The 14,664-nt window shown below is 34.9% G+C and overlaps 1 protein-coding gene across 9 annotated transcripts in view; it reads right to left on the reverse strand.

Moving 5' to 3' along the window:
• The window catches only part of ZDHHC21 (zDHHC palmitoyltransferase 21), a 143,948-nt gene that overhangs the window by 77,168 nt on the left and 52,116 nt on the right, over positions 1–14,664 (reverse strand). For 3 of the 9 annotated variants that reach the window (XM_074394850.1, XM_074394848.1, XM_074394849.1), the window contains one exon: positions 994–1,083. The exons of 4 other annotated variants lie outside the window; for them this stretch is intronic. In XM_074394850.1, the coding sequence (XP_074250951.1) occupies positions 994–1,083 (90 nt within the window). 2 more of the 9 variants (XM_074394854.1, XM_074394855.1) reach the window with 2 other exon arrangements.

Here is a 14,664-nt window from a genome sequence, read left to right on the forward strand (position 1 = left end):
CATACATAGGTGAACTTATTAAGCAGTACTATTCATACAAACACTTGTAGCTACAAGTAAAATCCCAAGAACTTAGTTGGCTCTAAAACTTTTTTCCAATGATGCCAATAAATAGCACCTTCACTCAAAAACAACTCTTTAGAGACGTTAAAGAGCTCATCATATTAAATTCTCATTATGAATAGTTACATAACTACAGTTAGCCTATATAAGAGGAAATTAGAGAAAATGGATCTACTTTTAAGATAACTAGTTACCAATAACAGAGTTTCATTTACAGATTTTCCAGGATTTTTAAAAAAGTTATAGATTAGCTATATATTCTATATTAGTTTTTCTATCAAACATTATGATTCATGGTATCCAATGATAATTCTATTAATAATTAACCCTTCTCAGCTCTGCTGTAATTTCCTCAAAATGTTTGACTTTATGAAAACACAGTCTACAAACGTATAACACTTATTAGGGTCTTAGAGGAAATTTGGGCCTCAAGTTCCATATCTGTAAAGGAAGTAAGTGAAATCATTTTAGTGGTTTCTTAGAGTTTTGATGGTGACACGTTGTTCCAGAGCAATTAAAACAGCTTGTGCAAAGAAAAAGATAAAATAGAAGTCAAAGAGAAAGATGAAATAGAAATGCTATTAGAAAAGGTATATGAATGGCCTAAGATCACAGTTTGGGCAACACTTAAAAACTAGAAACTATTCCATTGCATATAAGGCAAATGCAAGGTCCAACAACTATCACCAGCTAAGATTAAGGGAAATTTTTACTATGCAGAAACTGCAACTTGCTTATAATCCTGAGAGATTTATTTGCGGCTTTAAAAGAATCAAATTTAAAGATTTCAGATTTAGATTTTATACAGAAAAAGCTTTTATTTTCAAATGTTTTTGATACCTTCCTCGAATCTGTTTCCAGAAATAACTAGAACACTATCTACTAAATCATCATAAGCATGGTTATTCTTTCAAACAATGTGATATTTACCATTATTTTAAGAGTAGGATTTGTGAGGCTGGCCACAATGGCTATTTTTTTCCTCTGGAAATGGCAAATGCTCATCTCTCTGAAACGCTGCTATCCAGAATACTGTTATAAGTATAATTTGTATTTTAGCAACCAAACATGTCGTCAAGTTTTTGCACTGGTGCTTACACGTAACATATCCAGGGCAATACAAGTTAAGTTATCACATCCACAAGCAGGACAGAAACATCAAACTAGAAGAGAACAGGGGTTACTACCAGCAAGAATACAAAAAACCACTTTATCCTCAAACGTCAAATTACGTTTAATATACGTTTGGCATTTTAAAAAACATGAAAATAATTAAAATATTTTGGTGCAGATAACTTCATTCAATACTAAAGACTCAACATGGTTAGTGCCCATCATGAAAGGACCGATATGATAACTATTATCCTCAAGGAGTTTAAATACAAAGTATAAGTTCTTAATTATATGGAAAACGAAGCATTCCAGAGAAATTCACTTGTCCAGGAATAACATTTTCAACATGTGTTGTCTATGAGAACACTTCATTTATAGAGAAATATTTATGCCTTGATTACAGTCTAATGATCAAAACATCTAAGACTTTCATCAGTCTATATAACTAAGAGATATTTAAGAATAATTTATTCTTTTAAAAACTGGAAGTTTTTAAAAAAATAATGAACTAGAAACAGCAAGACATATAGAAATACAGGCCCTACCTATTATACCTAATATTTTATCTTCTGGTGGGTGATCTCACCTAAGAAATTATTTTTATTTTTCAGGTCTAGTCTAAAAAATTATGTTGACTATTAAAACAAAACTGTACCCTAACTAATAAGATTATACCTGGAATGGGGGAAAAAGTTTCTAAGAGAAAGGGAGAAAGAAATATCTACTGGCCTGATGTTAGAAAAATGGGAGGTTGTGGGTGTGGGACAGAGCAAGAATTGATCACCAGCGGTTTCCTGGTAAACAGACCTGAGAACCCAGTCCTCTTGGCATAGACAGCTTGAAGATACAATCCATCCAACTAACTCATCCTGTTTTGAGTTCATTCTCACCAAGCAACACTTTGCCACATATGTTGTTATACAGGAAAAAGAATGTGCTGAAGAGTCCTTTGGCACACCTGACAACTGCACATACAGGAATAAACAATCTGTTATATGACTATCTTGACTATCTCTTTCGAGTCTGGAAGTAAGAGCCATTGCCTCTGGGCCTGTTTAACCCTGCAAACAATCTCAAAATGGAGTTTCTAGACCTGCCAAACTACAGACCTGATGAAAGTAAGAACACTTTTCATTAGCCTCCTTAAAGACAGTTCAATCTAACCTCAATTATTGCCTGCATTCTTTATTATTATAGATCTTCTTGATGCTTCTAAGTCTGCTATATATAGTTACCTAATGACTCTATGGTGATTTAACCTAGTTTAAAACATTATTCTATATTTTAAAAATGAACTCAAAACAGATCAAAAACTTCAATGTAAGACCGAACCTATGAAACGACTGGAAGAAATCACAATGCTTTATGACATTGCCTGGATAAGAATTTTTTAGATAAGACATAAAAAGCAAAGGCAACAAAAACAAAAATAGACAAATAAGATTACGTTAAACAAAAAAAGCTGCACAGCAAAGGAAACAATGCAGTGAGTGGCTGGGTGTGGGCGCTCATGACCGTAATTCCAGGACTTCGGTGGATTGCTTGAAGCTAGACCTACCCAGGCCATATAGTGAGACCCTGTACCTACAAAACAAACAAACAAATAAACAAAACTTTAAAAATTAGCAGGCATGGCATGGTGGCATGTGCCTGTAGTCCTAGCTACTTGGGGGATGGACTGAGGTGGGAGGTTTGCTTGAGCCCAGAAGTTCAAGACTGCAGTGAGCTATGATCATGCCACTGCACTCCAGCCTAGGTGATGGAGTAAAATCCTGTCTCTTAGAAAAGAAAAAAAAATACAGTAAAAAATCAACCTAAATAATGGAAGAAAATCTCTGCAACTATACATCTGACAAGGGGTTAATACCCAGAACACATAAGAAACTCAAACAATAGCAAAAAAAGAAAAATCTGATTCTAAAATAGAGAAAAGATTATACAAATGACCAACAGGTATATGAGAAAATGTTCAACACTGCTAGATATTAGAGAAATGTAAATCAAAACCACAATGAGAAATCACATCAACCCAGTTAGAATGGCTATTATAAAAAATGCAAATGGTAAGTGTTGGCAAGGATGTGGACAAAAGGGAACCCTTACACATTTTTGGGGAGATGTAAATACATACAGCCATTATAAAAAACAGTATGGAGACACCTCAAAAAATTAAAAATAAAACTATCAGATGATCTAGCAATTACAGTACTGGGTACACAGTCAGCCCTCCATATTTGTGGGTTCTGTAGTTGTGATTCAATCAACCATGGATCACAAATATTTTAAGAAAAACAATTTTAAAAACAATAATAATACAAATAAAAATAATATTTAACAACTATTTGCATAGTATTTACATTGTATTAGGTTATAAATAATCTAGAGATGATTTAAAGCATAAGGGAAGATGTCCATAGGTCATATTCAAATATTATATCATTTTACATAAGAAACAGAAGCATAAGTGGATTCTGATATCCCTGTGGGGTCCAGAAATCAATCCCCCACGGAGAGTGAGGGACAACTGCATATCCAAAGAAATAAAATCAGTATGTCAGACTCCCATGTTGATTACAGCACTCTTCACAATAGCCAAGACATGGAATCAATCTGTATCTAACAGCAGATGAGTAGATAAAGTAAATAAGATATATATACATAATGGAATATTAATCGGCCATAAAAAAGAATGAAATATGATCATTTGCAATCACATAGATAAATGAAACAAGCCAGTTACAGAATGACAAATACTGACTGTTCTCACTCACATAGAGAATCTTAAGAAAGTTGATCTCATAGAAGTATGAATAGAACAGTAGTTGGCAGAGACTGGGGAGGGTAGAAAGAAGTGAAGGATGTGTAAGAGGATGGTCAATGGGTACAAAGTTACAATTAGAAAGGAGTAATAAATTGTGGTGTTCTCTTGTACAGCAGTGTGATTACAGTCAACAAGAATGTACTGTAAATCTCAGAATAGCTTGAAGAGAGGATTTTGAATGTTCTCACCACAAAGACATGATAAATGTTTGAGGTGATGGGTAAGTTAATTACTGATTTGATCATTATATTATGTATAAATATCTTATTATGTATACATATACATCACATTGTACCTCATAAATATGTATAATTATTATATATCAATTAAAAGTTAAAGATTAAAAACACTACTCAGGTAAGTTTTTCACATTTAGAGATTTGCCTGCTTTATATGTTACTAATTTCTTTTAATTCTAAGAAAGACATTCATTTCACTTCTTAGCACCTCTGAACAGTAGCTCATTTAAATTTTTCCATAGCACTTAGCAGCATATATGGTACAAAATGGTCAACTTAATGTAAATTTGCAGCACTAAACTAACTGGACATGAACAGAAATAGCATGATTCCTTATTTTTAGTTTTGTTTTCAATCAAAAGAGGGAAATGTCCTGTTAATCTTAGCTCTCTCTCTCTCTTCCTTTTAAGTCAGAACTACTTTCCTCATTTGAAATGAATTGTTCTTTAAGCACCCATTTCCAACAAAAGACCAGCTACCTCTTTTATTAGGGATCTGAAGTTCACATCTATCATAGAACAAAAGCGAGAAGGCAACAGATCTTACATTTGTAGCCACTGAAAATCTCTTTCCAAAATAATCCCTACATTTCTCTTCAACACACTACTTTCTGACTGTATAACCTAAAGAAAATTGCCAATACTCTAGACCTCAGTTTCCAAATAATAATGCTTAATTCATAGGTTTTTGTGGGGATTAAATGAGTTAATAACGTCAAAACCCCTTATAACTCCTAAATAAATGGGACTCCTAGATTTTACTGATATTGCCTACTACCTACTTTCTGAGAGGGCTTGGAAATAAATATCTCAATTACCTCAAAATGTAACTTTCAAAATTATGTTTGAAGAAACAAGTGGTTTTATAATTAAAAATAAAATAATAGGGACAAGAGACTACACATATAAAATTCCATGTCCTCTAAGAGCTTATAATCCAGTTGAAAAACAAGTCCTAAATACATAAACCATGATTTATTTACTCATTTATCCATCTATCAAAAATGTACTAAGTATCTACTATGACAGTCCTTAGCATCATGGAGCTTATAGTCTAGTAAAAGTATTCAAGTATACAAGAAATAATTATATAGGAATATAGAAAGGAAGCCAGCAAGAAAAATTATACACAATAATGTTTTCTATAAATAAGTCTTGCACTAATTAGAATATTTGGAACAGCTGAAAAATTATGTTTATAATCAAAACTCAAATTTAACTACTCTTAACATTTTTAACACCAAAGTTTTACTTTGATAAGATTTTTAGTTATTAGTAGAAATAAGATGGGCATTTAATATGCCCCTTTGGCTGAGATTCAGGGAATAATAATATATCAATAAATTGTACATAAATTATTGTGACAAAATAGAAGCAAACCATAAATATAAGATTCACTGCTTCCTGCAATTCAGATTAAATATTTGTGTAGATTCAGATCAAGAAATAATAAAATGAATATTTAGGGGAAATTGCAAGTAAAAGGAAAATCGATAAATGTTTAGTTTCCTTACCAATATGTTTTAAGCATCTATTTAATCACTCAAGCAATTAGTAGTGATTTAAGAAAACGTAAATGCACTATCCTACTGAAAAAAATTATAGAAAAAGATGTTTTTAATTACTTTTAATTTTATCAAAACTACTTCCAAGCAGTTTATTACACTGAGCAGAGAGAAATTATGCAATATAAATAGGAACATATGCATGATAAAGAGTAGTCTAATTCATTCCATACATCACAATTATCACAATACATTTTGATAATTCTTTTTTTAAAATAGTATTTCATACAATTATGTAATGTAACTTAGTATTTAAACAAATATTTTTGGGAAGGGGGAACCTAGTTTCCATAAACTTCTTTATCATATACAAAATTCTAAAAAATATTATACCCAATTTTACTATATGATGTTAAAAGCATGTTTTAAAACAGGGACATTTTAAATTTTAATCAACTTTCTAGGTTTTAAAAAAGCTGTAAAGTCGTTCATATAATATTACAATTGGAAATACGCTATTCGAAATACATTTATTTTGTTTCTATTAAGTAAAAACTCAAAGAAGAAAATAAAAATGATATAGAGAGTTTTTCTAGGTTTTAAAAAAGCTGTAAAGTCGTTCATATATTACAATTGGAAATACGCTATTAGAAATACATTTATTTTGTTTCTATTAAGCAAAAACTCAAAGAAGAAAATAAAAATGATATAGAGAGTTCCCTTTATTAGAAGTATAAATGAGCTAGGGTCAGCATAATTAGCAATAATTTTCATGTCTGCAATGCTGACCTGGAGTTGAGTAGATGAAACCTAATTTTTATAGAGTGTACTGAATGCTGTTAATTCACAATGATTTGGTAGAATACCAGGCAAAATTTAACTATAGGGATTAGTAATTTCAGGACTACATTTCTGTGTATAGATTAAAAGGCAAGTAAATCAACAATTGATTAGTAAAATGATTACTAATGATAGAGACAGTCTCCTTTAAACTGATTTAACATTTTGAACATAAGACACTTTTCACTGCATAAAGTAACCTAGGTAAAATTGTCACCCCTGCATTTGTGATTTCGCCAGTATTTATTTATGTAAACATTAACTTTGCAGTTCAATATGAGCCAGTATTCATGGGGGAAATGTTTTCCTCTTAATTTGAAAAGCTTTGATTTAAGCTAGATTTAGTAATTCAAATAGAATCCAATAATAGTAACTGTGAAACCAAATGCAAAAATCACTATTTTTTTGAGAATTTAGTCTTTTACAAAATTGCAACTAAATACATCTGTCTCACTCTACCCCCAACCTGACCACAACTGAGAAAAGCTCCAGAGACATCATCAAAACCTTACATTATTATATAAACTCCACAGAGCCTAGAAAACAAAAATGCTTGTATATAAAATTTAGATAAACTGTCAGAGCAGTGTCATGGTACACAATAGCTCACTGTCAGAACCTCAACCAGAATGCGCTGTACCAGCTGTTACAGCACTACTTGATTAACTCTCTCCAAGCCCAGTGACTGAAAACATGACGAATACAATCACTCAGCACTATTAGTATTGGTGGTCTCAGAATGGATATTATTGTTGGTTACGTGTGAAGTACTGCTCAATAATTCAGACAACATCAATTACTTTAATAACAACATCACTATCCACTTCATTCAGAAACAGCAAAAAAAAAAAAAAAAAAAGAAGAAGAAGAAGAAAAAACAGGCTAAACAGCCTGAAGTCTAAAAAATAATTTGACTAACCTGTTCCCCTTAATAAAAAAGAATGCCTCGAAGAGAACTGACTTGAAAACATTTTGATCTCAGTATAAATTGCAGTAAAAATGCATATACATGTATATTTAAATCCTTTTAAAAATTAAATTGAAAAATAATCACAGGTAATCCTTTTGAATTGGGCTTCAGATTAGTCTACTTAACAGAAACATCTGGTTGTGTTGAAATCTTTTAACTTTGAAAATGAGATTAGAAATCCACTATTTTTAAGTTAAAGTAATTTCTAATTATTTTATCTGGGTCACAGATAATCTACTCTTGTTAGGTATAAAATGACATCAGATTATCACTGCTATGATTATCCTTCCACTATCAATAGGAAGAAGAGATTTTTTTTCTTCCTATACATGAGATAAATGATTTATTTATTCCAAGGAAAAATGAATAATGGTAAAAAAAAAAAAATTACTGAAAACTGATATGCTGGTTCCCTGAAACCTCAAGCTAAACTCCAAAGAGACAGCACTTATTTTGCTTGTTTGATGTCTAGTAGGTCTATATTCAAGTTATGCAATAAAACAGTTTATGTAATGAAATGATATCTGTACCAGTAGTTTCCCAAAATGCCTCTAAGATATTTAGTGTGCAAGAGTAGGGGAAAAAGTAAGTCTGCAATGGAAGGATTAAATATACTGCGATTCCTTCTCCCACTTCTTTCTTATGCTACCCGAGAAATTCATCACTTCTTTAACACTGTAAAGAGAGATCCATGGATTCAAATTATGACAAAAGCAAGTCCAGATATAAAATTTCTTGTTGGTAATCTTAATTTTATCACAAAACAGCAAATGTATTTTATAAATAAAGTAAGCATAATCTATATTTCAACTTCATTAAAACATGAAAAACTATTTTACTTAAATGCTAATAAATCATTAGATTTAAAATTAAACACTGAATGCACTATACTTTTAAATAATCAAGCATCAAAGAATCTTAAACTGATGTGAGGAGGAGTAAATTCTGGAAACCGTTTTTAATTTTTTTTTTAATACAAAAAGGGTAATGCTTGAAGTTCACTATGAAGTCCCAGCTAAAGAGACTTAAAAATTTATTGTAATTCTAAAAAGTACTTGTATTCAAGAGAAAGTGAAGTGACTAAAGGTTAAGATAACAAATATATCCTTCCTTTTGCTTTCTCTTTAATACTTAGCTCTTTTTTGAATATTTCACAGATGTATAATTTTTGTAGATAACAGCAATGTCTGGTACAGTGTTCTGAGAGGGTACTACATATACGCAGAAAGAGATGAAATTTTTGGAGTGCGCATTATTTAACAAATGTGTTTTCTACTCAGTTTTAGAAATATCACATTATAACTCAATCTATCTTAATAAAATGTTATGTTTTCAATATTACAGAAAAAAACCTTGCAATTTGAGAATTAACATGTTGATAGAAGAGAGTCAGAATCAAATCTGATATATAAAACCCATAAATAACTTACAGAAATACCTCAAAGATATTGCAGGTTTGGTTCTCTACAATGAAGCAAGTATTGAAATAAAGCCAGTAATAAAAGTGTTTCCATTTCTCACTGCATATAAAAGTTATGTTTATGCTATACTTTAGTCTATTATATGTACAACAGCATTATGTCTAAAACACAATGTACATACCTACCTTAAATTAAAATTACCCTATTGCTTAAAAAAATGCTAATGATCATTTGAATCTTCAGGGAGATGCAATATTTTTGCTGGTGGAGGGAGGGTCTTGCCTCCAAATGGATGGATTCTGACTGGCCAGGGTGATGGCTGCTGAAGGCTGGGGTGGCTGCCACAATTAAAACAATAATGTTTGCTGCATGGGCTGACTCTTCCTTTCATGTAAGATTTCTCTGTAGCATGCGATGCTGTTTGATAGCACTTTACCCACAGTAGGACTTTGTTCAAAAATTTGGAGTCAGTCCTCTCAAACACTGCCATTGCTTTACCAAGTAAGTTTATCTACTCTTAGAAATCCTTGTTGTTATTTCAGTAATATTCACAGTATCTTCTTTAGGAGTAAAATCCATCTCAAAACACCACATTTTGTGCTCTTCCATAAGAAGGAACTTCTCATTCATTCAACATTGATCATGAGATTGTAGCAATTCAGTCACATCTTCAGGTTCCACTTTTAATTATATTTCTCACACATCTGTAGTTATCCCCTGCACTGAACTCTTGAACCGTTCAAAGTTAGCTATGAAGTTTGGAATCAACTTCTTCCAAACTCCCGTTCATATTGCTATTTTGGTTCCCTACCATGAATCAAAAATGTTCTTACTGGCATCAAGAATGGTAAATCTTTTCCAGAAGGTTTTCAGTGTACTTTCTCCAAATCCATCAGAGGAATTACTATCTATGGCAGCTATAGACAGTGAAATGTATTTCTTAAATAATACTTAAAAATTGAAATTATTACTCCTTGATCCATGGCATGCAGAAGAGATGTAGGAGGCATGAAAACAACATTAATTTCCTCGTATATCTTCATAAGAGCTCTTGAGTGACTTGGTACATTGTCAATAGGCAGTAATATTATGAAAGAAACATTTTTCTGAGCAGTAGGTCTCAAAAGTGCAAACCAGGCTGTAAACAGATGTGGCTGTCACTTAGGCTTTGTTTTTCCATTTCTAGGGCAAAGGCAGAATAGATTTAGCATATACTCTTAAGAGCCTAGGATTTTTGGAATGGCAAATGAGCACTGGCTTCAACTTACAGTCACCAGTTGCATTAGCCCCTAACAAGAGTGTCAGCCTGTCCTGTCCTTTGAAGGTTTGAAGCCAGGCATTGACTTTTCCTCTGGAGCTACAAAAGTCCTACATGGCATCTTCTTCCAATAGAAGGCTGTTTTGTGCACACTGAACATCTGTGGTTTTGTGTAGCCGCCTTCATTAACTATCTTAGATCTTTTGGATAATTTGCTGCAACTTCTACATCAGCACTTGCTGGGTCACCTTGCGTTTTTATGTTATGGAAATGTCTTATTTCCTTGGGCCTTAAGAACAAATTTCTGCTAGCTTCCAACTTTTCTTCTGCAGCTTCCTCACTTTTCTCAGGCTTCATAAAACTGGAGAGAGTCAGGGCCTTACTCTGGATTAGGCTTCGTTTAATGGAATGTTGTGGCTTGTGTGATCTTCTATCCAGACCACCAAAACTTTATCCATATCAACAATAAGGCAGCTTCACTTCTATCATTTGTATGTTCTCTGAAGTAGCATTTTACATTTCCTTCAAAAACTTTTCCTTTGCATTCACAACTTGGCTATTTGGCACAAGAGGTCTAGTTTTTGGCCTATCTCAACTTTTGACATGTCTCTCTCATGAAGTTTAAATTATTAGTAGCTTTTGATTTAAAATGAGAGACATGCAACTCTTCTTTCATTTGAATACTCAGAGACCACCATAGGCTTGTTATTTGGCCTAATTTCAATATTATTGTATCTTAGGGAATAGCAAGGCCCAAAGAAGAAAGAGAGGAATGGCTACTGAATGCAGCAGTCAGAACATGCACATTTACCAATTAAGTTTGCCATTTATATGGGTGCAGTCTGTGGTGAACCAAAATAATTATAATAATAACATCAAAGATCACTGAACACAGATTGTAACAGATATAATAATCATGAACATGTTTGAAATATTATGAGAATTACCAAACTGTGGCAGAGAAACAACAGGTGAGCACACACTGTTGGGAATATTGTACTGAAAAACCTACTCAATGCATGGTTGCCACAAACCTTAAACTAGTTTAAAAAAAACAACACTATCTCTTGACCTTGTGATCCACCCATCTCCTGGCCAACATGGTGAAACCCCGTCTCTACTAAAAATACAAAAAATTAGCCAGGCATGGTGGCACATGCCTGTAATCCCAGCTACTTGGGTGGCTGAGGTAAGAGAATCGCTTGAACCCAGGAGACAGAGGTTGCGGTGAGCCAAGATTGTGCCATTGCACTCCAGCCTGGGCAACAAGAGCAAAACTCCATCTCCAAAAAAAAAAAAAAAAAAACACTATCTACAAAGTGTAATACAACAGGTATGCCTGTATGGCATATATATTTAAATTAAATGTTTTGTACAGAATATATTCTCACATTCTCTTAGTTATACTTTCACTTTATTAATAGTGTATTTTGAAGCACAAAAGTTTGTACTTTTTATTGTCTCAATTTATCTATTTTTTTCTTTGATAGTGTATGCTTTTTGTGTCACATCTAAGATACCATTGCCTTATCAAAGGTCAACAAAATTCACTCCTGTATTTTCAGTTAAAAAAAAAAAAAAAAAAAAAAGCATGAAAAATGTATCAAAACTACTGTCAAGCAACAATAATTAAGAAAGTGTGGCACTGACATAAAGATATCTCTGTCATAAAGATAGATACATAGATAAAATAGAGTTAAGAGTCCAGAAAACAACCAATTAATTTTCAACAAAGGTGTCAACACTATTGAACGGCAGAAAGAATTGTATCTTCAAGAAACGGGCTGGGACAACTAGATACCTACATGTAAAAGAATGAAGATGCACTCTACTTCACACTATGTACAAAAATCAACTTAAAATGAATCACAGTACTAAATGTAAGAGGTAAAACAATAAAACCCTTAGAAAAAAATGCTGGAGAGAATTTTGTTGACCTTTGATAAGGTAATGGTATCTTAGACCTGACACAAAAAGTGTACACTATCAAAGAAAAAAATAGATAAATTGAGACAATAAAAAGTACAAACTTTTGTGCTTCAAAACACACTATTAATAAAGTGAAAATATAACTAAGAGAATGTGAGAATATTTGCAAATCACATATTTGCAAATTATATATCTGAAAAGGGACTTAAATCTAAAATATATAAATAACTTTTCTAACTCAACAGTAAAATGGCAACCCAATTAAAACACGGTCAAAGGATTTCTCCTTTCAAAGAAGATACACAAATCTTTCTATCTTCTATCTTCTTTTTTTTTGAGACAGAGTTTCGCTCTTGTTACCCAGGCTGGAGTGCAATGGCACAATCTCGGCTCGCTGCAACCTCCGCCTCCTGGGTTCAAGCAATTCTCCTGCCTCAGCCTCCCAAACCGGGATTACAGACAGGCACCACCACGCCCAGCTAATTTTTGTATTTTTAGTAGAGACGGGGTTTCACCATGTTGACCAGGATGGTCTCAATCTCTTCATCTCGTGATCCGCCCACCTCGGCCTCCCATAAGTGCTGGGATTACAGGCGTGAGCCACCGCGCCTGGCTCTTCTATCTTCTTTCAAAGAAGATACACAATCGACAAAAAGCACATGAAAAGATACTCAACCTCATTAGTTCATCAGAGAAATGCAAATTAAAACCATGAGGAGGTACTACTTCAAAACCACTAGGATGGCAACCATTTTTTAAAGACAGGTAATAACGATTGTCACCAAGGCTGTAGAGGAATCGACCCTCAAATACCGCTAGTGGGAATGCAAAGTGGTACAGCAACTTTAGAAAACAGTGGCAATTCTTTAAAAGTTAAATGCAGTTTCCATTAGACTCAGCAATTCCACTTCTATGACCCCAGAGGAATGAAAATGTTATGTCCACCAAAAATTTGCAGGTGGTGTTCAAGATAGCTGACTAGAAACACCTGGTACTCACCTCCTCCACAATGAAGAACCACAATAGTGAGTAGATAATCACACATAAAATATGTCATCTAAGAGAGAACACTGGAATTTAATAAAGAAATGACTGGAAATACCATCCTAATGCAAGGACTGAGAAGAAAACAAGGTAGCCTGGTTAGCCAGAACTGGCTGGGAGCATGGAGAAGCTCCCCAGTGCAGGAAAATGGTAAGTGAGTGACCCCCAATGGCCAACATTCCCACTGCAGACTCCTGCATCCTAGCTAGAGGAAAGCCCCTAGACCCTCTCAAATCTCAAGACTAACATGGGGAGCTGCCTGGAGAATGCATGAAGGCACTGCTCCAGAGAGGAAGCTCATACTGGGTCCTACATAGCCTTTGAGCCCTAAGCAGCTTCAGGAAGGTATCACATTAAGATTCCAGCCCCACCAGACTGTATCCTGCCAGGGAGCCCAACAGCCCCTGCATCTCCACATTTCTGAAGCCCCACTGATATTCCCTGCCCATAGCCACTGGGGAATGGTTGCTACCACCAAGGCTGAAGCATAAACCATTGGCAAAAACCCTGCTGACAATAAGCATAAGAAAAGCAGCAAATCCCAGGTGTATTTTCACATGTCCCAAGGACAAACCCCCGCCCACAGCAGCCACTGGGAGGTGGCACTGCCAGGCTGAAGTACAAGCAAAGTGTGCAGTCCCCAGCCCACTGCATACAGCTAAAGCCACTAAAAGCAATCCAGTAGCAGGGCTGCAGTGGATACCAGCCCCACCCAAACATTTTGCCTTGGGCCTGGAGATAACCTCACCACTGCCTACCACAGCCAGCGGGTGAATGTACCACCAGGGAACCTGAGTCTAGGTCTGTCCATCCCCAAACTTCAGTACCCAAGCACACTGTGCAGGAGCCTGGGTACCATCGTCAGCTCAGTCCACTATTGTTGGCACCTGAACATTCCTCTCATGGGCCTGAGGTCATGCCCACCCAGCCTGCTGCTACTACTACCATAGCTGGCACCCACACATGCCACCTGTGGGTCTGAGGGGTGGCCCACCCAGCCCATCACTGATACTGTGAACACCTGTGCAAACCACTTAGGAGTCAGAGGTTTGTTCTGCCAGTACTACTGCCATCACCCAAGACATGCCCATTTCCCAGGACCCAAGAACCTGTCTACCTGCCTGGCTCATTACCGCCACTATCTGCACCTGAACAAGCCACCGAAAGGTCCAATAATTGGTCTGCATGGACCTGCTAACAGCAGTGCCAATGCCACCCTGGTGCCCAGAAACAGGCCCACTTGCTGCTGCCACCACTAAGAACCAGGGACAGGCCCACCTGGCAACCCAGTCCCTAGCAAAATTTCACTACAGCATCCACTAACAACCACACCCGAAGCCACTGAGGAAATCACAGATACCACTGATGCTGTTTATAGCCAAAGAAATCATACAGCAACCATAATACTGCACATTCCCAGAATCAAAACTGAAGGGCCCTACCTAACCAACACAACACATAC

Source organism: Saimiri boliviensis, chromosome 2 (assembly GCF_048565385.1).
Source record: "Saimiri boliviensis isolate mSaiBol1 chromosome 2, mSaiBol1.pri, whole genome shotgun sequence".
In the NCBI taxonomy this organism is placed as follows: domain Eukaryota; kingdom Metazoa; phylum Chordata; class Mammalia; order Primates; family Cebidae; genus Saimiri; species Saimiri boliviensis.